The sequence below is a fragment of the Danaus plexippus genome, chromosome 8 (genome assembly GCF_018135715.1).
Source record: "Danaus plexippus chromosome 8, MEX_DaPlex, whole genome shotgun sequence".
NCBI classification, from domain to species: domain Eukaryota; kingdom Metazoa; phylum Arthropoda; class Insecta; order Lepidoptera; family Nymphalidae; genus Danaus; species Danaus plexippus.
Genome location: NC_083542.1, coordinates 7770148 through 7794303, shown reverse-complemented (window position 1 = coordinate 7794303; position 24156 = coordinate 7770148). Strand labels below are relative to the sequence as shown.

Genomic DNA, 24156 nt, shown 5'->3' with positions numbered 1-24156 from the left:
TTATTAAGTAAGTGGAACGTATCTTTAAAGCTATAAGTTACGTTACTTACAATTTCAATATTTTAACTTGAACATTTTCGTATAAAATGTGATATTTACTACAGAAATAATAATGCAAATCGAAAAGGTCTTATATTGATTTTAATCGATAGCTGATATTATGGTGATAAATACGTATTACTAACAGTTTGATCGTTGTCCTCCGATGCTGTCCAGATCGGCTTCCAGTCCAGCTCGGAATGAATGTCCGTAATAGGATCAGACAAGTGATAAGGGTTGAACGAAGTTATTGCTAGAACTATCCTATTCTATTCCCTATTGGATTGTAAAGATATTTTCTTTTCACTATCAAGTTACGTAACGTGATTTTTATTTAAGAACATCACATTGTTTTAAGGGACCAAATGTAAACACTATTGTGAATAGAATTCCACAGCTTTATATTAATTGTCATTGATATGTATTTCGATGACAGGACTTCCTTTACATAGTTGATACCAGAGCATTGTTACACAGTGGCAAGAATTTTCACTATTACAACATCCTCGTGACTCACGACCTGGGTAATGGGTTCAATCACAACGATCCGAACCAACGAGGTTTTGGACATGACTTAGAAAGTATTGCTTTACAAATGGTTATACGTCGCTTCTTAATGAATAACACACAACGGTCATATTATAACAAATAACTCCGACGAGAATCGAGAATTAAAAATATTTGTCTACCTCAATGCTTCAAAAACGAACTGGAGGCTATGTTCATGAAATATATCCTAAGTACCATCACAGTAATCCTTCTTTAGCTTAAAAAACAAAACATTCACAACGTTTAAAAACTCTGTTGAATATTTACATATTTTATTATATTATACTTACTTATATACATACACTTGTATTTTACAGCACAAAGTTTCTCAACCTTAGTCTAACATAATTCATACTGAGAAGGCTTAAGGTGAAGGTCAAGCGGACAGGAAATGTTAGCCATGACGTCACTTCCCTGACTAATGTACGACATAAGTGAGCTATTCAACGCTCTCTCAAAATTTAATTTCCCTCAGTCAACGTTTTAGTTACGATAGTTGTTTATTGATAAGACTATACAAAAAAAAATTGTTTCCTCTTATTCTCTAACGTATAATTTTTTAATAGTACAAAATTAAATTAATATCCGTTATTATATTTATTGTATTACACTACAGATATTTTAGATCCTTTTTTTATACATGTGTCGTGTTGTCATTTGTAAAAGAAAATCTATTCATTAATCGATTTAGGACGATGAAATCGAATCTGTGGTCACGCGAAACTGAATTCCAACAGACTAATATTATAAAAATTATATAGAACATTAGTTTTGTTTTTGTTTAAAGGGTCGCTTATTCAAAATCCTCTGAAGGACACGCCGGGACGCACGCCTCACCTTTTATTCAAATATAATTCACACAGGTCTCTTTGTTTTATTTATAGCAGAACCAAGACCCTTTAACCCGCTTTAAACGGTTACGTTTCAAAACTCAAGGCGATGTCATAACGAAAACTTTTATTAAATTAATATATTTTTCTATTTCGTTCTATACATACATTATACGAAAATCAACGTCCTTGCACGCGAGTAAGTATTGCGGTGCAAAACATTTATCCATAGAATACCTTGGAATGCTTAAATTTCATCGACATTGTTAAACACTTAAATGAATCTAATATATTAAAAAGTGAAGTAAGCAACTGTAGTTTCAGATCATCGATCGATCTTATTCCATTGATAACGGTGCTAGGGACTTTACTCTGAATATTCATGGCCAATAAGGCATCTATGTGTTTTCTAAGCCATAGTATTTCACTCTTGTATCTTGGACAACTTTATGGCCGCAATGCAAATACAATGTTCATTGCGAATAAAGATACTGATCTAGTTTATTTGATATTCAGACATTTTATATAACGACCGTTAGTGAATAAACTTAATGTGTCAATTCACTATACCGCTGGCGTCGGTTAGTTCGGAAAGATTATATGAAATATACACGAAATGACATAAAATGGGAATGATTCGGTATCTTAAGATCCAATCTCCAAAATCCGACCCCAAACAAGCCTTCAATACTTTAAAGCTTAGAGACAGCGTATCAAGAGTGCTCCAGATAAATGGATCACGTTACTTGATTAACCAGTTCGCATCCCTGCCCCTTATCACCCTTGGGAATATTTAAATGGGCCTTGAATATATCACACCGCCCTCCGGAGTCCGGACAAACGAGCGAACAACGTGTATTTTTACCTGGTTTGGATTAAAACGTGGAAATTAACTTCGAAGTTTTTTTTTAGCACTTATATATCCGAGAGTAGACAAATCATAATATATATATTAATTCAAGTGTTAATTGTTTGTTTTATGTACTTTATGTATTTTCAATAAAAAAATTCTGAGCTATGAGAGTAATATAAATGTGTTGCCGATACGTGCAATTTAGAGCGACAATTTGTAACAGACGTGTAATCTCAATCGAAATGGCAATCACGCGCGGCGCCACCATATTCACAACTAATGTACTATTGAACATCAACATTCAGAGCGTAGACGTAAGAGATGACATTTCATTGATTTTCTATAATATCAGATCCATATCGTAATTCAAACGAAATATATTAAAATAGCATTGAACAAAATATTTGCATTAATATTTTAATGTGTTCATAAGCTAGCATCATTTAGACATAAAAAAAGAAAATATTATAAATCATAATCGAAAGAAGTCAAAATAATAGTTTTAGTAGAGTATTTGGAGTTAGAAAAACTCGCTTTTTTTGTCCAATAATATACCTGTTCCTTAAGATTTACGAGCGCGCCAATGTTCAGAAACTCATTCATGAGATCAAATTGCGAGAAAAAACTAGGTAGGGCAATGAACTTAGTCACGTATTAACTTCATTGGGTCCCATGACACGTAGAAGTATCTAAACTACTGCTCATTGTCAATATTGGTGGTTTTGAACCGCTTGTTAAATTGATATAGGTATAAAATATTAGGACTGTCTATCAGTTATAATAATAGTTATTAAAACAATAAATTTAACGTAAGAATATATAAAACTTATTTAGCTTAAATGAAAGTGACGCGGTCAGATGAATACGGAATTGGTAATTTTCATTAAATTATATATTTCTTAATTTAAAAATATATACAGCATGGAAGATAGACCTTTAAAACTCAAAGGAGTTTTTACTTTCTTGGTTATAAAAATACAATAATATTATGTTTAAAGGTATCGCCTTGGTACAACATAAATAATTTTTGAAGGATAATAAATAATAATGATACGGAGTTTTCGAAACGCCTGGTATAATTGCAATATCATTTAAATAAAAATCACAATCTTTTGGGTCTCATTAAAATCAGGTTTTCAATTAAATGTACAAGTTAATAAAATTAGACATCTATTAAAAGTTTCCAGACTATTTCCGTCATAATAATTCAACTAACAGATTAATTCATAATTCGGGCGAACGGAAATCCATAGACGCCATTAAATTAATTTCCATAGATTAAATAAAACAGCTGAGTTTAAACGTTTTATGCTACAACGAATTCTATACAGGAATGCGGGATCGATAATGAATTGAGTCGACAACCTCGCGTACTGAGTTATGGTCGCTGGTATTAACAGTTGTGCTGCACACGGTAAAGTGCAAGGCTACAGTGCATCGCAGATAGAATTGAGATGAAAGCGTCTGTTTATTTGATTCTCCGCATGCATGCATATTAACTAAACGACCGTTGAACTAAGGTGTATTACGTTCACTTTATGAGACGCGAGAATTTGCTACAATATTTTATCCAAGTGTTATGTTAATTAAACTATTTACAACGTTTAAAAACTCTGGTAACATCGAGTAAAAGTGGAGTAAGTTATCCCTATCCTTATAAATTTACAGTTAAGAGCTTGCTTCTGTTGATACAATAAAATTCAACACTACAAGACACATTGTCTCTGTTGTGGACTTATATTGAGACGCCATTTGAAACTTATCGCTTCAAATTCCACTTTATCATCAATTGTATATCGTGTTGTAAATATTCGCATCAGCTGACTTACAGAATGTGTCTTCATTCGAGCGTGTTATTAAAACAAATAGGTGTTCTGTGTACAACGTGTCAGTCGCAATCATTAAACAATAAATCCTGAGTGTCGCCGCCATCCAAGACCTCCCATCGAGTTTTATTACCTTTAAAATTATAGGAAACTAATCTTTTATATGATTCTATAATAATAATCGTATTTCCAACACCTCTGTATCCTCTGAGATATGACTATACCTGTTAACCTTGCGCCATGTTAATCGCGGAATGCAATTTACATATGTGTCTGACTAAACCGCAATACGTGCGGTTTTCTGACCGTCTTGCCGCTGAGAAGAGTGATTGTTCTGAATTATAGTTTCACAACAATTTTCGATTCCAATCAAACATTGTCCGATTATATTTATAGACCATTTGTAGAGGATCTGCTTCGTTTAATGATATCGGTCGTTCCTATAACCGACTCTATTTCGAGATGTGTGTAAGCTATAACTTTTTATTGAACCACTTCCATTGTTGGATTAAATATAAAAAGTTTTCTTTTCTATACAAATTACAAATGCTTTCATTACAAAAGAACGATTCTGTTATGAATTTTTAATATGGATGACGCTGCTTGTTTGAACATGAGATAGAAACACGAAACAGATAGGTACATAGTATAAATTATTATTAATATCGTTATAATATAAATTTATTGACTAACAGCTAATAATTTTTCCATTTAAACAGAAACACGTTGTCCCCGTATCTGAGTTGTGGATAACTCAGCAAAAGGTTATCAAGTTACATTTAATATTAATGTTATCAATTTTATTCGCTACGTCTTAAGTTCGATCTTTGCTCGTAACGGTTTTCTGTTCCTTATCGTTTACCGCTGCTGACATTTTTTTCACACACTCGTTATCGTCATGCAAATTTTGGATAAGTCATCTATTTAACGGTTTCCCGTGTATCCCGTTTCATACCTACCATTTATTTTTCTCATGACGGTCCTAGACCTTCAACGCACCGCCAAAATATAGCGTCCCTCGGTCCCGGCAACAACAAAACACTAACACAGACTTAATTTTCATATACACCACTATTATACACTCATTAGAAACATTCTGCAACTTGAAACACGTTTCTGATAAACATCAGATTAGATGAAAACACTAGTAGTATGTTTATAAAGTTGAAAACATTAATAGTTTATCACTAAACGATCTACACCCACGCAACCATGTTGCGACGCGCGTCAACGCCGCGTGACTGCAGGCGTGCCGACGTCTGACACTTTGGCGCTGTTAGTTGTGGGCGCTTTGAAAACTAGTAGTTATAGAAATTATAAATAGATGGCGTTAAAATTAATTATAATTATTTATTGTAAAATTGTATTGTGTAGACTTTCAAATTATGGAACAAAATATAAAAAGTACTAATAAATTAGAATATATTAATTATTAAATATATAATTTATTTACTTTATCGGCTCTTTATATTTAATTTCCAAGTTAAAATAAACATTAAAACAGTTAATTTATATTATATTTTTTATATCCTCTATATTAAAATATCTTACCTTATAGTTGCCTGGGATCGGCCGGTTTATAATAATGTTTCTAAATATGAAGCTGTCCTTTTTACTACACACCACTTAAAACAAAAAAAAAACACTACCCAGCTTTAATAAACACTTAATAATAGTAAAACAACAACGTCAGACAAAATCCGTCATATTCGAAATGCCGGTCATCACTGACGAACAGCGAAATAACAGTTGGGAACGCGAAAAAGTACAGTCTACGGGAATTCCGCAAAACACTGTAGTAATGAGAGCACAGAAAAGCACGGCTCACGTTGAATAACGACCGATAACACTATCCATCAAGCCATTATCTAAGCAACTTGAAGTTAGCAGCAGGAGCGCACGTCAAAATATACCATAAATAATACTGTCCCGGTCCCGCCACCCTAACCCCTGACATTCGATCGACGTCTCCGTCAACGGGAACAGGATTGTGAATTGAAATTTCGTATTCACAAAACTTGGGAGCAATCAGATCGATGCCAGCCGGCTTTGGCTTGCGTTAACTTGTGACTATCGTATTCTTTAAGTCGCCGGCATGACGTGGTGGGGGCGGTGCCTACAAACTCGTATTACAATACTGCACGTTAAATCGCCTCCAGCCCTCGGCGACTTCAGTCGTAACGCGAGCCACATGTAGGGCTCTCCACGTATACAACCAATTAACCTTTATGTTAATGAAGCTCTCACGTCTGAAAGTGGTGGAGCTTTTCAAGTCCCGCGCTGCAATATAAAACATGTTGACATTTATTCTACATATTTAATAAACGTAATACATTTTTTGAGTGAATCTCAAATGATATTGCATCAAAAATGTTATTAAATCTGACTTCGCATTCAGATATTATTTATTTTCAGTATCGCCTTCGGCTAAAAGGGCTGAAAAGATCTAATAAGGGAAGTCTGTTTGGACGAGTGTAAGACTCGTTGAAAAAGGAGAGCGACAATTTTTCCGGTTCATATCCTTTTGAACATTTCATTACTTCCGCTAAGTATGAACGCGTCGGCTGCCTTCGGGAGTTCTCGTTCAACATCGACTAATCGATAGCCGTCAGGGAAGCTACCAACATGCTACGCTAAACGTAGATAGCTACTACGTGGATCTACAATCGTAGCTTACGCTACAGTTATAACCCGACTGAATTGAAAAGTCTACGATCTTGAATACGGACTCGTATTTGCACTGTAGCTGCAAATTGCGTGGGTTAATTGTCGGAGACACCGCTTGTATACTGATAGTAAATAGAAATCAAATTGAATTCTTGCAATAAACACTTCGCAATTAGATAGTCTAACATTGTTCTAAACTTGCGACTATGAAACAATGGGTACAGCACTCGAATTGTTAACTCAAATAATTCATTTTAATTACTAAGTTAAGACAGGCGAGGTATCTGACGTTTATGATTTATCTTACAGGACAATATAAATGGCGTTACTGTCGGTTTAAATATGGATGAAATATAATTATTAATAGTATAAACAAAGTTTTTATATCTAATTAAAGACATTGTTTGTTGCAAATAATAGTTATCCTTAATCCTATCAAAAAAAACTTTGCATATATTGTATCTGTATTTTTCTTTCTAGTTAGTTAACACGTGTAAAATTTACACTCAAACACACAGACAATTGCAGTTCCTACTCGTAAATAATGTATTTAAAATTAAGATATAAACACAAAGATTCTCTCCGTATGTGAAATGAGATAAGGTCGCTAAATGTTTATAATAAAAAACCATATTTTTACTAGGAACTCAATTGATATATTTTTATATTATAATTGTATTACAATTTTCAATCAAACGAAATTAACGATCCATTTCTTATTCTTTCAAAAATTATTGTCAATAAATTCGTTTGAAATGATCACGATACGTCATAATGTGAACTTAATCTAAAGTCTATTTTCTCATTAAAATAATTATTATAAGACAATAATGAGAATAAGTAAGGCTGTTTAGATTATACGGCCACGACCGAGACTTAAAAACTTTCTCCGTTGTAATAAAAGCTCTGAAGAAACAAAGCCTCATGTGCTTTATATCACTTTACATCATAAATGTTTTACAAAGTCTTAATAAGTTTATAATATTCTAGGTTTTTGTAATATTTTTAATATGAAATTAATATAGGTTTTAAACACTTCCAACAAAAGAATTTCTTGATATAAGATACATTTATTCTAAAACTTGTAACTTGATTGTAAGGTATAGCAAATTTTATAATTACAATTTGTATTAGTTATTCTTCTCAGTTTAATAATAAACTATTTTTAAAATGTGCCTCTTTGTTGAAAAGGATCTATAAAAGCCTTAGTCAGCATTAACTGTAGTTTATACAAATCTGTCATTTTCGGAACATCCGTTAATCATTTTAAATATAACAGTTTTAAATTAAACAAGTAGTAAGTCGAGTAGGATCTTTAGTACAAGTTGGCATTGTCACTCTAGATATCGAGAGTTTCCCGTTCCTCTTTCCATAATCTACGTTAAAACTGTAATGTGTGAGATTTCTGAATGAAAAACGCTCTGTATGTAGTGTGACGAAACCAATTTGAATTAAGCATTCAGATGTGAATGTATTTTTAACAGTTTCCATAAAAACCTTTTTTTTGAATACTGAAATTTTTAAATTCACGTGCTTCAGAATTTCCTAAGTAGCTTGTAAAATTTATGGACTTTATCAAAAACTTTTTTAAAATAATGAATTTGTAATAATTTTTTTACCATATCACACAATTACAACCGTAATAAATACATAGAAAAATTTGTCAAGATTTATCCATCACTAAGGATTTATGTTGTATTATATATTTTATTTAAGTAATAATAATAAATACTATATATAAAATACTTATGGGTATTTAATTTTTATATAATCTCTTTATAGTTTCTCCTTCTGTCATAACACGAATCAAGTCAAACTATTGACATACCTAAGCCAATGTTCACAAATTATATTTAGTTATTTTTACATGAATATAACAGGATTATATCGATGTTTTGTTTTTGCGGTCGTAAGGATTTTTTTAAAACGTAATTTTTAAATGCTTAATTATATAATATTTACGTTTTTTATTAAAGAAAAAAATTCTCAAGTTGCTATGCAAACGATAACAATACACAAATAACTATTTTTAACGACTCTGTCTCTTGTCTTTGTTCGACTTATGCATTATACTTATATATTACTTTCATTGTATGACGGGGGAATTTGGATAACGTAATACATGTGTAATTTATAGTAGAAATATTTTATATTTGAAATAACAAATTGAATGTCTATAGCCATGTTTTTTTAATTAATATCAAGAAAGAGTTCTTACCTTAAAATAGAGGGTTTATTAAATATATCTCGAGTTCAGACCGGATGTAGACGAGACAATTTCCTTTAAGAACATTTATTTCCTTAACGATCATCCGTATACAGTAGCTCGTGACTAAAAAAATATTTTAGTTTCCTACATGACATAATATATTAGAATAAATAAAATTATTACACGATTAAGATGTCGATGTTACGTGTATTTTTTTAAAGATACGTATATAGTAAAGTCGATAAGGTCAGAACTGTAGTAATTACAGTTTAAAACCAAGATATAAACAATAATAAAAATAAAGATGATATGATTTATAAAGATTAACAGTATGTATGTTTACACTTTAGAGTGTTGCAGAGTTACGACAGATACTCTCAAGTGCTTCCAAAAAACGTAGATACATAAGTATATTATATTGTATAGTAGATTTTCTTTTTTGCTACGCTAACTTAATTAGCTCTTCCTTTTTAGACATATTGAGATCAAATTTGTCTCCACCTATAATATTACAATTTATTTCACCTACATATAAATTTAAGAATCAAGATATTATTGAAAGGGATACATGACCGAACGCAATAAATACCAGAAAATTATATTATTTATATTTACAACTATATTTTTACACAAAATAAATGTACAGGAAAATATTGTCTTTTGATTTAAATGTTTGAAAAAACAAACAAAACGCTTGAATGACATTTGATAAATGTCTATTATTCAAATCTGTCAAAAAAGAAAATGTCAATACTCACTAAGCTGACTTTTCGTCGATTAGGGTGATAGTTGGAAAAATCCTTATATATTTTACCTTCACTGATTCTTTTATTGTTTAAAATTGTTAATATTGTGTCGATTTAAAAATGAATATGCTAACGTAAGTTTATCATTCTGCTTAGGTCTTTTTATAAAGATTTGTTTTTCACCTCTTACAACGCAGTGAAATATTGTTTTTTCGTTTAATTTTTTAGTGGTTGTGAGTTAGTTCAGAGAGGTACTACAAAAATTGACGCCACCTTACCTGAGCTGGGTGTTAAAGAGGTGACTCCAAATGGAACTTGGTTGGAGCAAAAACAGATACAGGCAGCTATAGAAGCAAGAAAAAAATTGATCGAAATACAACGTATCGAAAAAAAGTAAGCTGATTTCTTTGTATGAGACACTATGTCCTTTTTATTTGTATTACACAATGTTTCTGATGGAGTCAAATTTCTAACTGAAGCCAAGATAATACATAGATCCCCTTTAATAAAGTATTTTAGTCTTAATCCTGTACTATGTTCATAAGTTTTCACAAAATGTTTCAAATACTTGTTCCAATTTCCTGTTTAACATATATCAATACTCCTGATTTATTTTTAAGACAAAATACATAAACATTCATTTAAGTAAGTAAAGTGTTGAGATTATTGATTATTACTAAGAATGCAACTGAAAACAGCTTTGTCTTATTTATACTAGGAATAATAATATAAAGATATATGTTCAAGCAAGCACAGAACGAGACAAAGACAAAATATGACATTATTAACTTTATAGTATTTTTGCTTTTATTTTCCAACCAAATATCTTTGAAATCTGTATTACAATATTAAATTCGTTTATTCCTTTATACTGAAATCAATATGATTATTAATAGAGGAGCCATGAGTCATGCGGTATGGAAAGATAATTTAAAGCTTGCCGAAGTTACCCATAAAGTGGGTGGTCATTGGCAACACATGGGACACAACATAGGAAAGCAACTTTATATTAGAGCCGAAGAAATTTTATTTTTGATGGAACTTGTGAGTATTTTTTTATAAGATCACAAACAATTCTATAATTTTTTATTTTTGTAGTGACATTCAATATGTAATATTATGTAATTAGGATACAAGTTTTATAAAAAATTTATAAACAAAGGGATACAATTTGGTTATATTGAAGCGTGTAATTGTTATAATAAGATCTTGTAGTTGCGATTATCCTGATGGACTAAATAACAAATGTGTACTCATTCTCACATATCTCCAGATTTATGTATTTAAACATAAATAAAAAATTACTAATTGGTATTGTATTGAAGGTAGATTTTTTTTTTACAGAATTGTCTATATTTCAAATTCAATGATGTGGTTGTGTCTCTACAGCAGGCATACTCTTTGTTTCTTGGACCACTAATATCACATCAACAGTACAAAGTTTATGCGTCACTCAGCCGTCTCGGATACCGTGTGTATAGGCATGAAACATCAGACAAAGAGATACATAATCCCAGTACTAGTAATAATGTTAACAAAGTCAATATTGGTAGCTCGGAAGCGAGTTGTTCGGTTGGGAATCCAACTATGGTAAACATTAAATTGGAAAGAATGGATGAATATGAAAATATACAAATCAAACAGGAACCGGACACAGAAGAATATAACGCAGGTAATAATAGTTATTAAGGCGAATGTCTAGATGCATTTGTGTATAGCTTTGTATGTGTTAAGGCAAGTGTATTACTAATACTGAAAATGATGCACAAAAATGCTTCAATTACATTCAGGTTTTTGCTGAACAATTGACATTTATAGGTATTGCTGGGTTATTGATATTATTATACGGATTTTTTTGTGCTATAGATGCTATAAATATTAATTCCTTTGTTTCATGTGGAATGTTGTATGAAAGTTTCTATAAAATTTTTGCAAGTTGTGTTGTTCCATCATATCCTATGTTCACTACATACTATATATATAATTTTAATATTATCTAAATAATAAATGGTTTTGTGTATTTCTAATGGATTATCATAATGGAATTCTAAATAATTGGAACACAAAATGTCCTCCACAGTACAAACTACTGAAATTACGTTTAGCCATTTCAAATATGATCGACCAAAAACATATATAAAGTTTAAAAAAGTTTAATAGGGTGTGTTATCTTGGTATTATATAAACCATTTTTTTAAAACGAAATGATCAGTTTGACGTCGATGTCTATGTCTGTCTGTTTCATCGTAACTCACAAAGGAATTAAACAATTTCAATGCGGTTTCCTTTATTTAAAAGCTAGTTTTCTTTCAGTGATTCTTAGCTGTGTTTGGTCAATATCGGCCCTGAAGTGTTATAGTTGATACTATTAAAACATAGGGCCGATATTGATGTTAAAGCTGATGCGCTTTTCCAAAATCATGTATGATATTTTTGGCGTATGATTATTCCATTAAGTTCTTTACGCCTGCCATTATAATCGTCAAATGACAATAATGCCTAGGTTATTTTTAAAATTAGTAATCAATCAATAATATTTCTTGTGATTTAAATAAAAGATTTTATTAATTTAAATAAATTTAAGTCCCATTAATCCGACACAGCAGTTTAGATCTTCTCATTAAATATCTTAAAGTGAATAAAAGGTAAACATTACATACTTAATTTTAAATCGGAAATCTTTTTTCTTTTAGCTGCGACTTACTTCCAGATGATTCTTTTAATACGGATTCAATAAGCATTCACACTTAAAGCCAGATTTAAGTAAAATTATTATATCATTCTTTAGTTAATGAGATCTAAGACTTTCGCGAGTTTTATTCATTTAAATGAAACTGATATATTTTCGGATATACTACGATTTTATTAGATTAGATTAGATTTTGATAAAAACCCTTTTGAGTATTCGAAAACCATTTTTAAGAAAGAACGCGGACAGCTTCTCTTGACCAATGAACAAATTTACGATCATTTTAAGAGCACATACGAAGTGCCTAAAAGTGTAAGACTCTATGCGGATCCCAACGAACAAAAACCTGGAATTCCTCGTTTCGATTTCCACGGCATTCCACCAACGCTAGATGAGATAAGTATTCAGATAAAGAAAAAATCGTCTAAATCTGCGCCGGGACCCGATGGTACCCCATTTATAGTTTTTAAAAAATGTCCATCGGTTCGTAAACATCTCACATATATATACGATAAAATCTGGTCAAGGAAGCAAATCCCGGAGTGCTTCGGGAAAGCAATTTTTGTCCTCATTCCCAAAAAAGATCGAGTCACAGATCCAAAAGATACTAGACCGATAGCCTTAACAAATACTATATCCAAAATCTTTTTCTCAGTTCTACAAACGAGAATGACGCGATTCATGCTGAGCAACAGGTATTTTAGGCCAAATCACCAGAAAGGGTTTTTACCCGGAATTTCTGGATGCCTAGAACACAACACTTTGCTGTCGGAGAGTTTAAAAGATGCTAGGAAAAGCGAGAGGCAAATTACAGTTTGTTGGATAGACTTAGAAAACGCGTTCGGGTCGATACAACACGAATTGATACTATTCGCTCTGAGATGGTACAACTTTCCACCCCTAGTTAGTGATATGATCGCGTCGTATTACTCAAAATTAAAGTTTTCTATAACAACTTAAGAAAGCCATTCAAAATTTTTAGTTACAATGTAGGACCTTTTCAAGGTTGCTGTTTATCTCCAATTGTATTTAATATTGTAATTAACATCTTAGTAGATAAATTAACCAGCAACGAGAAAAAATGGGGATATCGGTTCAAGTTTAATAATAAATACACGGAATCTATTTTAGCCTTCGCTGACGATCTCGCAATACTGACACGTAACCCCAAACACTGTCAAGTACTATTAGATAAAGTGGATAAATTCTGTGAGTGGACCGATGGATTGAGGACAAAACCAAGTAAATGTCACTGTCTGTGTCTCGGTAGGCGGAATACAAGATACACCTCATACGATCCGGGATTATCGTTAGGCGGTCAATGCATTTCTACAGTTACAGAAAATGCGCCATTTAAATTTCTCGGTCGGAAGATTGATAATATAGGTCGTACTCCATCTTTAGAAGGTATAGTAGATAGCTTTTTAAACGATCTCAACAAGGTAGATATCCAACAGATCAGTAACGTTAAAAAAGGTTGGATCTACGATAATTATCTAACTTCACGTTTAAATTGGCCTTTCCTCGTTTATGATTTTAATAAAACCCTTTTGTCAAAGTTAGATGCGGGCGTCATAAAGATGTTGAAGTTGTGGCTCGGGCTCGCGCTAACGGCTGATTCATCGGCTTTATTCAGGGATCGCAATAGTTTTGGGATGAGTCGAAAAAGGCCATCGGAGCTCTATAAACACCTGAGAGTTTCCAAGAGATACATCCTGGGGAAATCCCAGGATGACGTCGTTGCATCGCTCCCAAAAGACAAAGATGCCCCAGAGCTAGAGTCAAGGCTTCAATTCCACAAGCAGTTTATGATAGGAGCGCAAAGTAACAGAGTAGGGTTAGGATCAAGTAAGAAGGTCCAAGATACGGATATATTGAAGTCTTTTATTCGGCAAGACGAGAATGATAAATATAAGATCCATGCAATAAGTTTAGAAATGCAGAACGAGTGGTTAGACATAGGAGATTTTTGCATCCCATTAGCACTAAAATGGCGCACCTTAATCCATGATTGGTCGCCAGCATTGCTAAAATTCTATCTCAATGCGTTCCAGATGACTCTCCCAGATCAGAGTAATTTAGTAAGATGGGGTAAAGGTACCGAAAAGACTTGCTATATCTGTGGGAAGGCAGTTGGAACTGCTAGGCACTTGTTAGTGGGATGTAAGGTACTCCTCGATAGCGGTCAATACTCGCGTCGTCACGATAGGGTTTTGGAAATCATACGTGAAGCGGTTAGTCTTTCGGTAGCCAGAGCGCAAAAAGGAATAACCACAAACGAGCGATCAGTAGGTTTTGTGAGAGAGGGCATTAGGACTATAAAAACAAATGTCAAGCCTTACTCCATCCTTAAAGCGGCTACGGATTGGACTATAATGATGGATACGTGTGAAAAACAATACAAAATCCCCGAGGATATTTGTGCGTCGGCCTCCAGACCGGACATATTCATGTATTCGCGAATCTTAAAGCGCGTTGTGATGATAGAGCTTACGGTTCCTTGGGAAACCAACATCCCCAAAGACCATACCATCAAGGTCAACAAATATTACGAGCTCACAAACGAACTCACTCGAAATAGGTTCGTCGTGGATTTATACGCGGTAGAAGTGGGAGCGAGAGGTATAACAGCTAAATCTCTCTACAACCTACTAAAAGACTTAGGCCTGTCCAGAACTCACATCAATTCGTTCTTGGAACGTACTTCGAAGGCAGCCCTAGTAGGTTCTTTTCAAATATGGTTAGGTAGGGAGAGGAGCTTGGACAGTGGAGGTGAGCGTTTAACGCGCGTTAGTTAGGGGCCCCTTAAACCTACACCTGGGTCGCAAGTCCCAGGCACTGTTGAAGCTCCACTCCCTGCAACGCAATGGACCCGGCACCCGCACGGTGAATCCATTGAATGCTAAGAGGTTTCGTCTCTTAAAACTACATAATCCCGACGTTTCGGTTACTTTTCAGCAACCGTGATCACGGGACACATCTCGTCTGAGCGTGATCATGGTTGCTAAAAAGTAACCGAAACGTCGGGATTATGTAGTTTTAAAATAATAAAATCGTTGTATATCCGAAAATATATTAGTTACAATCTTTAATTCTTTCATATAGATGAATCAAAATTTCCGTTATATATTTCCAGGTGACGTAAACCATGGTATATTAAGCGTACCTATAAAGAAGGAATTTCCACAATCAGATAGTGATATGGAAACGAGCGCTTCAAATTCAATACAGGGCACTAGCCAAGATAAATCAGATAATATGTGCTGCAAAATAAAACTTAAGAATTTGAAAAGCAGAAAGCTTAAACCGTGCAGCGGAAAAGTTTTACATAAGTATTTTAATAACCTACCCGAGCTTATAGGAACATCAACGGTTATCGTTAAGAAACCAAATATTATGTATTTACCTATAAACGTTATATTGAAGAGAGTAGAGTATACTGTCAATTTATTAAACATAAGGGAAAAGGGCGAGAGGACGGACGTGACGGAAACAAATATATACAATGAAGGGGATGAGGTGAATGGAAGTCATGTGAGAAGGTTGAGGAGCTCAGCGAGCAGATCCGATACTGATGGTACGGGGCAATCCAATATGAGGTTCCCGTCACAGAACCCACAATACCGACCATACAACATGTGGAGAGACCGTCATAGCTTCAACTATTTCAACTTCAACATGTTCTTCCAAAGAAACTTCTCCCCGCCCTGGTACACAAACAGCAATTGTCAATTCACACCAAGAAACCACGCCTACCCTCGCCCGACACTGAGCGTACACAACCGCATCACGCCCCAAAGCAGGAAGAGACCAAAAAATAACACACAAAAACAACATTTAGATGGTATTAAAAAACTTAGTGCCAAATTAAAGTTACTCCTACAAAAAGGAAACATGGACCCAGTGAATATACAGTCGCTGCAAAGACTTATTCATCTTTACAACAGGCGTTACAAGGCAAGAATGAGGATAAGTCCGGACTTTGATATCGTCGACGAAAACGTATTGGACACCATCGACCTAGACGATGAGGAGCCGGCGGAGAAGAGGCGCAGAAACAATGACGACCAAGCGTACAAAGACAATCTGGAACAGTTAAAACAACTGGCATCCAAACTAAAGAGTTTAGAAGAAAACAAGAAGTCATCTGCCAGACACCGAAGGGCTTTATCAAAGCTATTGAAAGTGTTCAACGAGTCTTATAAAGAGGAATATTATCTATCGGAAGAGCACGAAATCAAAAATCCAAGACATATAACTCTTGATACGTCAGAATCGGAATCGGACGTATTAATGAACGAAGACACTCCGAATCGCTCCAAAGGGAAAAAGGTCAAGAATCCGTTCAACATATTGAAGAGACTCACGGAGAAACAGAAAGATGGGAATACATCATCCACGAGCGACGATTGCGATGTACAGGAGTGTAAGAAGTATAGTGACGTGCTAGCCAAGACGTTTTCTAAAGGTTGGCTGCCGAGGGAGGATGATTTTGGTAGAGCCGAAGTTGTTAAGAAAGATTCCATAAACATGGCTTGTAATCACGACGAAAAAGATCTGAGGAGAGAGGAATTCATGTATGACTTCCTTAAGATACAATCTACCAAAACCGACGACTGGTTGAATCTCAAAACATTAATTTGCCAGAGTTTCGTTGAAGCCATGGCTCAGTTCCAAGGAAATATGAACGATTTGAGACAAGTGAGCTCGAATGTCACAGTCAAGTCCGAAGATAATTCCTTGGCATCTGTCTTAAGGAAACTGACTATCATCAGAAGAGATGACAGTCTCAATGATGAATGCAATCTTAAGATTGATTTCGACGTTTACAACCGAGATGTTCAAAACTTCAGGAAGACCAATCGCCCAACACCACATTTTCGTTTAATTGCCCTCGAGTAAGTATTATTTCTCATACAAATAATTATTTTTATTATAATGTTATTTTCGTCATTTATAAATGTTTTTATTATAATATTAATAAAGAATATAAACATTCGAATTACTGTGAAAATAATTATTACCATAATTTTAAAGCTAAAATAACAACTTCAAGACTTATTCCAATTAATTTAATAGAGGCTTATTTTAATGTTCGCAGTGAATCATCAACCATACCATCCGGACAGGAAATAGCTACACTGGCATCTAAATACAATGACGATGTTGCCATCATATTTGCTGTAGTCGGCATGAATTCCATCGGTTTCATACAAATCAAGCCGACAGTGTTGCCAGTGTTCCTTCCAAATGAATCTTAAACATTCGCGGGTTTGGTCCCGGTACAAGTAGTAATTTTTTGATGTGTATTACAACTTAGCCGTATGCCTGGGTATATAGGCCGTTGAGTTCCTTATTTATTTATAGATTTCATAATGTATGTATTATTATAGAATATTTCTAATATATCTGTTTCAATGTTTAAATGTACGTTGCATTTCATTCGTAACATTTAAATGTAGATGTGTGCATTCACAAATTTAAATAACTAAATCGTAACCTTATTACTTGATGATAAAGTTGATTTTTCATTAGCCGTTTAGCTATAAGGTTTATTCTCAATGTTATTCAATAAGTAAATGTGTCACAGCTGTGTGTTAGGGAATGAATAAAACAAGCATTACTTGATTGTATATTTGTGTTTATAAAAGATGCAGTGTTGGTACTGCACACATGAAATAATAATATATTAAAGCCTTTCTAAAGCGACTATGTGTCTTAGAGTTTAGTGCATTTCCTATAGTAAATGATATGATAAATACGTCATTGTATGTATACTATTGATTCGTTAGCTAGTACACTACAAATATTGTCACTATAGTACATCCTAGGTGAGATCATTTTCATTTTTGACGTTACAATATATCGATATACTATGTACATATGATTCCATACATTTTCTATCTACTCATTCCCAAACTGTCTTAATAAAGATTTTTTTTTATTATAAATTCTGAGTTTTCCGATAATTTAAAAAAATCATTCTATCTGACACATCTGACAACACAAACAGAAACGGTTCATTTTTTTATTATAAGTAATATGAAAAACTTTTTTCATATATCATGCATGTACAACAACATATTGCCAACCTAAGAATATATAAAAAATACTACAATTTAAAATGCTTTAGAATAATATGTAAATTTTTGTTTTGATATATTTGTCAAATGTTAAAATATTTCAAATCTATTTGTATATAATGTCTTCAGTTAGAAAATCATAAATTACCGTTATGAACAGTAAAAAAAAAATTATAATTTTTTTTTAAAATATCGATTATTGCACAAAACTTATTATATGAGTTAGCTTTTTCATATATATCAAAATAAAAAATATTATTTATTTCAAAGGACTATTTTAATTTAAATGAAACATTTATATTTTTTAATATTTTAAAACGTAAATATTATATATAAATCTGTTATTTTTTGTTTCTTTTATTAAGGTTTGATATAAGTGTTTAGTATGTAAGATTATTCACTGTATGTGACAATTTATGTTACGTGGAGATGTCCCCGTATAGTAGTTAGTATAGCTTTGGAGGCATCTTAATTATTAAGTATTGTTCAATTCGATATGTACTGAGTGTTTACAGTTTTACTAAATGTCTCGACTTAATATACAACTTTTAATATATAAGTGTGTTACAAAAACAATCTTTTTGTGTATTAATAATGATCAATTAATCAATTTCTATGTAGACAGCAGCGTTTATAGATGTGCTTTCTTACTTTGGATCATTTATAAGCAGTTAGATATGAATGTTTGAAATGTCTCAATGTTTAATCAATATAGATTTGGAAAATGTATAAAAGTCTTGGACATTAAATGTGAAAAAAAAAATTATATAATTTTTTTTTTATTTATCAACCATTCATAGGCTTAATGATCAGATATGTACCGAAATAGGCTTAAAACTATGATGATAAAATAGTTCATCATATTATGGCATAGACAATTTATCACATCGCTCTATACTCTATAGTCTATAGCAGTACTAATATTTTATTAGCCTATACTAATATTTACATATTATTTAACTAACGATTTTTTCCAATTTACATAACTTTCAGTCGGAATTCTTCTAATTTATATTTATCAGCTAAACTAAGTTACTGCCAACCAAAATTTATACCAGATAGTTCATAAAATCTCTCATTATGAGGTCTATAGAATTCTCTCAGTCTCTCTAAGGCTACTGGATCTATGTAGGGATGATTTCTACCTTTGGTTTTGCCAAGGCAGTGTGGAGTTGACCGGCTCTCAGATTTGAGCAGGCATGGGAACCCTTTGGTGGAATTAAAGTAGAAATGTTTTTCTGTTATCACCGGCTTGAGGTTCAGGAATTCCTGCAAATAATCACTTAATGATAAAACAATGTTTCTCATTGAAGTTCAAACGAAAGACTATATTAGTAATACTGAACTCATAAAATGTGGATTAGGATTTTTTTTCAGTATATTATTTTGAATATTAACAATAGTTCGATTTCTACTTGATATAGGGAATCTTACGTCCGTTCATATACATGAGTGACGTCACATCCGTTACCTGAACCCTAGTCATTTCAGCGGCGGGGTCCACAACGAGTCTCTCTCCGCTGATAATAAGTATCCTGGACCTTGGGAACCTTCTCAGCCAGCGTCTCAGAGGTCTGGCGTATATTCCCAGTCTGACGGGCGGCCAGGTGTCCACAACGGAACCCCACGGGCTATCCATCAGCGCCAACTCCTCAAAACGAGGCAGGCTCGGTCTCTTACTTGGGAATCAATTGATAGGTATGACTTACGATTAGTTTCGCGACCACACAAGTAAAAATATACAAATTGGATATATTATTTGTACCACATTTTAATGGAGTATATCTCGTTTACTTCGTTGCAACCGTGATCACGTGCACAAGAGATGAAAGGGTCTGTTAGTTAGTAGATATTTATTTTCGGTAAGTAAAAAGTGAGGTGAATTCTAATTAAGAGAGCGTTAGGCTTTTTTATTAAAGGGCGAGATACTCATAGTCAGTTATAATTCAACCGCTGAAACCTCATAATTTTTCCTTCTATAACATTTAATTCCTTATCAACTGACCTTGCGGACTGGGTGTAGTCACTTATAGCTCTAGTGACAGGATCTCTGACTACGGCCAATAGTTTGACGGCTGGATTCATAGCGAAGACACGCTTCGGGGCCGATCGTGTTACCCAATAAGAAGGTGTCTTCTCCATAGTAATCTGACCCTCGAGAGTTGGTGGCATTCTGTTCCTATAGATTTAATATCATTTGTACAATTAATTCATGAAATTTTATGTTACAATAACGGAAAAAGTACAATACAACCTATTACAAATAAGTATGTATTTCCATTTTCAATGGTAATTTACAGATGAATTTAGAATTTATAATATTGGAAGTAAGTACAGAAGTTGAAGAACGTCTCGAAAGTCAATTCAACTTTTCAAGGGTTTCTTTGAGTTTACTTATTCTTATCTTCAAGCATTAAGTATGTGGAAGTGTGCTCAAAACTTCTGCGTCCTTGAACAAGTCAGTAACATAAAAATATATTTTATGTTTTTTCGAAAAAATGTCATCATAGGAAAATCATTATCATTATATTTTGATGACGGTAAGTGTTTTAGATATTTCACTAAACAAGTATAATGTATACCTGTACCATTCGAATCCCTTATGATAAAATTTGTCGAAAAAATGAACCTCGGATCCGGCAGCCCTTACGTCTGGATGCAATCTGAAAATTATATAATAACAGGAAAAAATATTTATATGGTACGTTAACCGTTTTTAAGAATAAACTAATATATAAAGAAATACAAGTTACTAAAATTCCGTTTAGTAGCCGGTTCTTTTGTAATCGGACCATATTTCAATACTACTGCAATGCAGGGCCTTTTTTATCGTAACGCATTAAAACTTATTTGTGCAAGTTATGCTACTAAATTTAAGATTCATATACATTTTATCTTGAAAGAGTTCATTTGTATCTCTAACAACAATTATTTCAGTAAACTTATGTTAATCAAATGTTTCAAATTGAATTATTTTACCTTAAAAATTCCAAAAGCGCTCTCGTTCCACATTTCTTAACACCTATAATCAAGGCATCCGGCAGTCTCTTCGTTGGAACCAGGTTCGGTTTCCTTAATGTCATATACTTGTCTTTAAAATTATATCCCAGAAGCGCGGCAAAACGGCGTGTTACATAGTTGTAGTTAGAAACATGACGCTTCAATGTTAGATATTTGAATGTAAACTGTAATACGTAATTACAAATGTTACGTGAACTGCCCCACAAACATGATAAATTAAACAAATGTTACTTCACAAATTATAAATATCCATAGCAAACTAAATTTATTGAAAAAAAGTTTAACATTACGATGATCAAAATATGATATTATTAATTCATAAGTAAGAGCTGTAAACTTAGACTTACCATATTTTCGTCAACTGAAAAAGTATTCAAAACATAAAATAAATATAATAGAAATAACAATATGAAATAAATAAATATAGTTCGCTTCGAAACTGCCAAAATCCATTTCATTTCTGGTTTCGGAATGCATTTGAATTATTAAATATATTTTAATATACTTATAATGCTTCAAATAGTCTGATACATTATGTATAAATAGGTTTTATCTTCATAACAAAAAATCTAAAAACACGAAACTTTCATATGTCTTCTTGAAAACATTGTCTGTACACAACCACGAGGTTCGGTTTAATAAAGAATTCCGCTGCACATCTGATCCGCATTAATAAACGCACTGCGCAACCGCGGCAGAGAGCAAGAGAAAATGGGAATAGATTGACATCTAATGTGTAGGTGGCAATGATAGAACAGCTTAAACATTCGCGCCAAATATAAGCGAAGATTGCGACATTGCGCGCGCATTTTTCATGTTCCAGATTTGAATTATGCATATATTTATATATTATTATATATTCATACAATCGAATACACGGTAAACGTACTTTTAGATGCTTAAGTTAATACACAATTATACATTTTTATTTTGGTAACACATATTTCTATTATTTGAACCATGTTAAATGAGGACACAAGATGAATAGAATTGATTAATTGTGACTTTTTTGTAACAAAACAAATGAAATGTATTCGTTACCGTGCGGTTTTATGTTTTCAGTGTATCCAATTTCTCTACCAACATAATGAACAAAGACAACCGCCAAAGTGACAGGTATAAGGCAACTAAAAAAAGAAAATTTGTTGTGTTGATCTTTGGGGCCGTGAAATAAATTAAAATGACAGTCCAACAACTGAACTCGAATATTTCTGACGACTCAGATGATATGGTTAGTTTACCATCGGAAGAAGAAATTTATAGACGAAAATATCAGTTGTTGCTGGAGCGATGTGAAGTGTTGCAGCAGGATAATGAACGAATTGTGAATAGGTTTGTGTATTGTTGTGTTATTTATCGAGTACTCAGTTCTCGAGCGAAATAGATATGAATTTCGTTCCAGGATACATGAAGTCAAGAAAATAACCAAACGATATAAAAAAGATATAAAATTGTTAGTCGAAAGACTAGATAAACATGGAGACCCCTTTAGAACGGCTTCAGTAGAAGTCGAGGTAAAACCAAAAGTTCCGGTACGACCTCCTCGTGTCGGTGCCAAGACACAGACCCAATCAAAACAGGTTGACAAACAAAATGCCAGTGGAGGAAAAAAACCAGCACCAAAAAGGAAAAGTAAAGCAGATAAGGTACTAACATTAAATTTTATGTATTCTCTTAGCTGTATTTACATTAAGAATTCTCTTTATTACTTGAAGGATTGCCTAAAATTATATCAGAAACTGACGACTAAAAGTTTTCCATGGAATAAACATACCTTTCTAACATGCTTGCAAAAGAAAGTTAATCATATTCTTGTCAATACTCTTAGTAACCTTAGTATTACATAATATATATATTTATAAATAACATTGTCTTGTCATGTATTGCAGCCTGAAAGAGATCCAAACGCACCGAAGAAGCCATGCAATGCATTTTTCCAGTTTTGTCAGGAACAAAGGCCAGTAGTTGTTGCAGAAACTGCCACAGATGTAGGATCAGAGCCAACCAAACAAGAAATTACAAGACAACTTGCATCAAGGTGGAGGGCATTGACTAGTGACGAAAAACGGGTAATTATTCTCTTAGAAAATTCATCAATAACCTCTTGTCGTGTGATTTCATATATTTTAGTCCAAATTCTACTTTACTCTGAATTCTGTTAGAGAATTCGTCTTATGACAGGTATAAAAGTTTTGAGAAATAGCATATTTTTTTAATTAAAAATTTCATTAGCTTCATTTCCCATTTAAGTGGTAATATATACATATCTAGCTTTTGTTTTGATATTAAAACACAAAAAAAAAATTAATACAAAAGTCTATATTAAAGTTTAAACAGTGACATAAACAAAATTTTTGTATTATGTCATGAATTCAAAATGTCCAATATATTAATTTGATATATTTGATTACATTATTGGTTTCACCATTAAATAGGAAGATATACATTTTATCTTACAGGTATATGTTGCAATGTTTGAAAGATCCAAGGAGAAGTATGCAGAAGAAATGTCAGCATACATCAAGAAAGAGCAGTAGCAGACATCCAAACACTACAGCAGACAATTTCCTTTGTGATCACTAGCTTTAATGTTAAGTTATATTATATTCCTTTTTTATTATCTGTTATTTTATTTATGTAAAAA

At 32.9% G+C, this 24156-nt stretch overlaps 4 protein-coding genes across 6 annotated transcripts in view; 2 read left to right on the top strand and 2 right to left on the bottom strand.

Annotated features, from left to right (window-relative positions):
• LOC116775740 (caskin-2) overlaps nucleotides 1-5336 on the bottom strand; it is a 133791-nt gene extending 128455 nt beyond the window's left edge. For both annotated transcript variants that reach the window (XM_061521202.1, XM_032668750.2), the window contains exon 1: nucleotides 5057-5336. Coding sequence is in view for 1 of the 2 variants with exons in the window: in XM_032668750.2 (XP_032524641.1) it covers nucleotides 5057-5072 (16 nt within the window). In the remaining variant the exon portion in view is untranslated. The remainder of the gene's footprint in view (nucleotides 1-5056) is intronic.
• A 4376-nt stretch (nucleotides 5337-9712) lies between these two features.
• Nucleotides 9713-19050, top strand: LOC116773108 (uncharacterized). The gene is made up of 6 exons (XM_061521206.1): nucleotides 9713-9853; nucleotides 9948-10112; nucleotides 10616-10763; nucleotides 11064-11391; nucleotides 15545-17306; nucleotides 17510-19050. The coding sequence occupies exons 1-6, from the start codon at nucleotides 9840-9842 to the stop codon at nucleotides 17667-17669; spliced, it is 2577 nt and encodes an 858-aa protein (XP_061377190.1). The 5' UTR covers nucleotides 9713-9839; the 3' UTR covers nucleotides 17670-19050.
• Nucleotides 18028-22219, bottom strand: LOC116776473 (heparan sulfate glucosamine 3-O-sulfotransferase 3B1). Of its 2 annotated transcripts, none has more exons than XM_061521207.1 (6): nucleotides 21860-22219; nucleotides 21471-21676; nucleotides 21080-21154; nucleotides 20497-20670; nucleotides 19963-20170; nucleotides 18028-19760 (listed from the first exon to the last, which is right to left on the bottom strand). In XM_061521207.1, exons 1-6 carry the CDS (start codon nucleotides 21968-21970, stop codon nucleotides 19524-19526), a joined length of 1011 nt encoding a protein of 336 aa, XP_061377191.1. In that variant the 5' UTR covers nucleotides 21971-22219; the 3' UTR covers nucleotides 18028-19523. The 2 variants fall into 2 exon arrangements, with proteins under 2 accessions (XP_061377191.1, XP_032525569.1); XM_032669678.2 differs by having other exon boundaries at nucleotides 21074-21154; nucleotides 21860-22218.
• A 399-nt stretch (nucleotides 22220-22618) lies between these two features.
• LOC116776500 (uncharacterized) lies at nucleotides 22619-24132 on the top strand. The gene is made up of 4 exons (XM_032669706.2): nucleotides 22619-22844; nucleotides 22915-23158; nucleotides 23402-23581; nucleotides 23972-24132. Exons 1-4 carry the CDS (start codon nucleotides 22693-22695, stop codon nucleotides 24047-24049), a joined length of 654 nt encoding a protein of 217 aa, XP_032525597.1. The 5' UTR covers nucleotides 22619-22692; the 3' UTR covers nucleotides 24050-24132.
• Nucleotides 24133-24156: the final 24 nt, after the last annotated feature.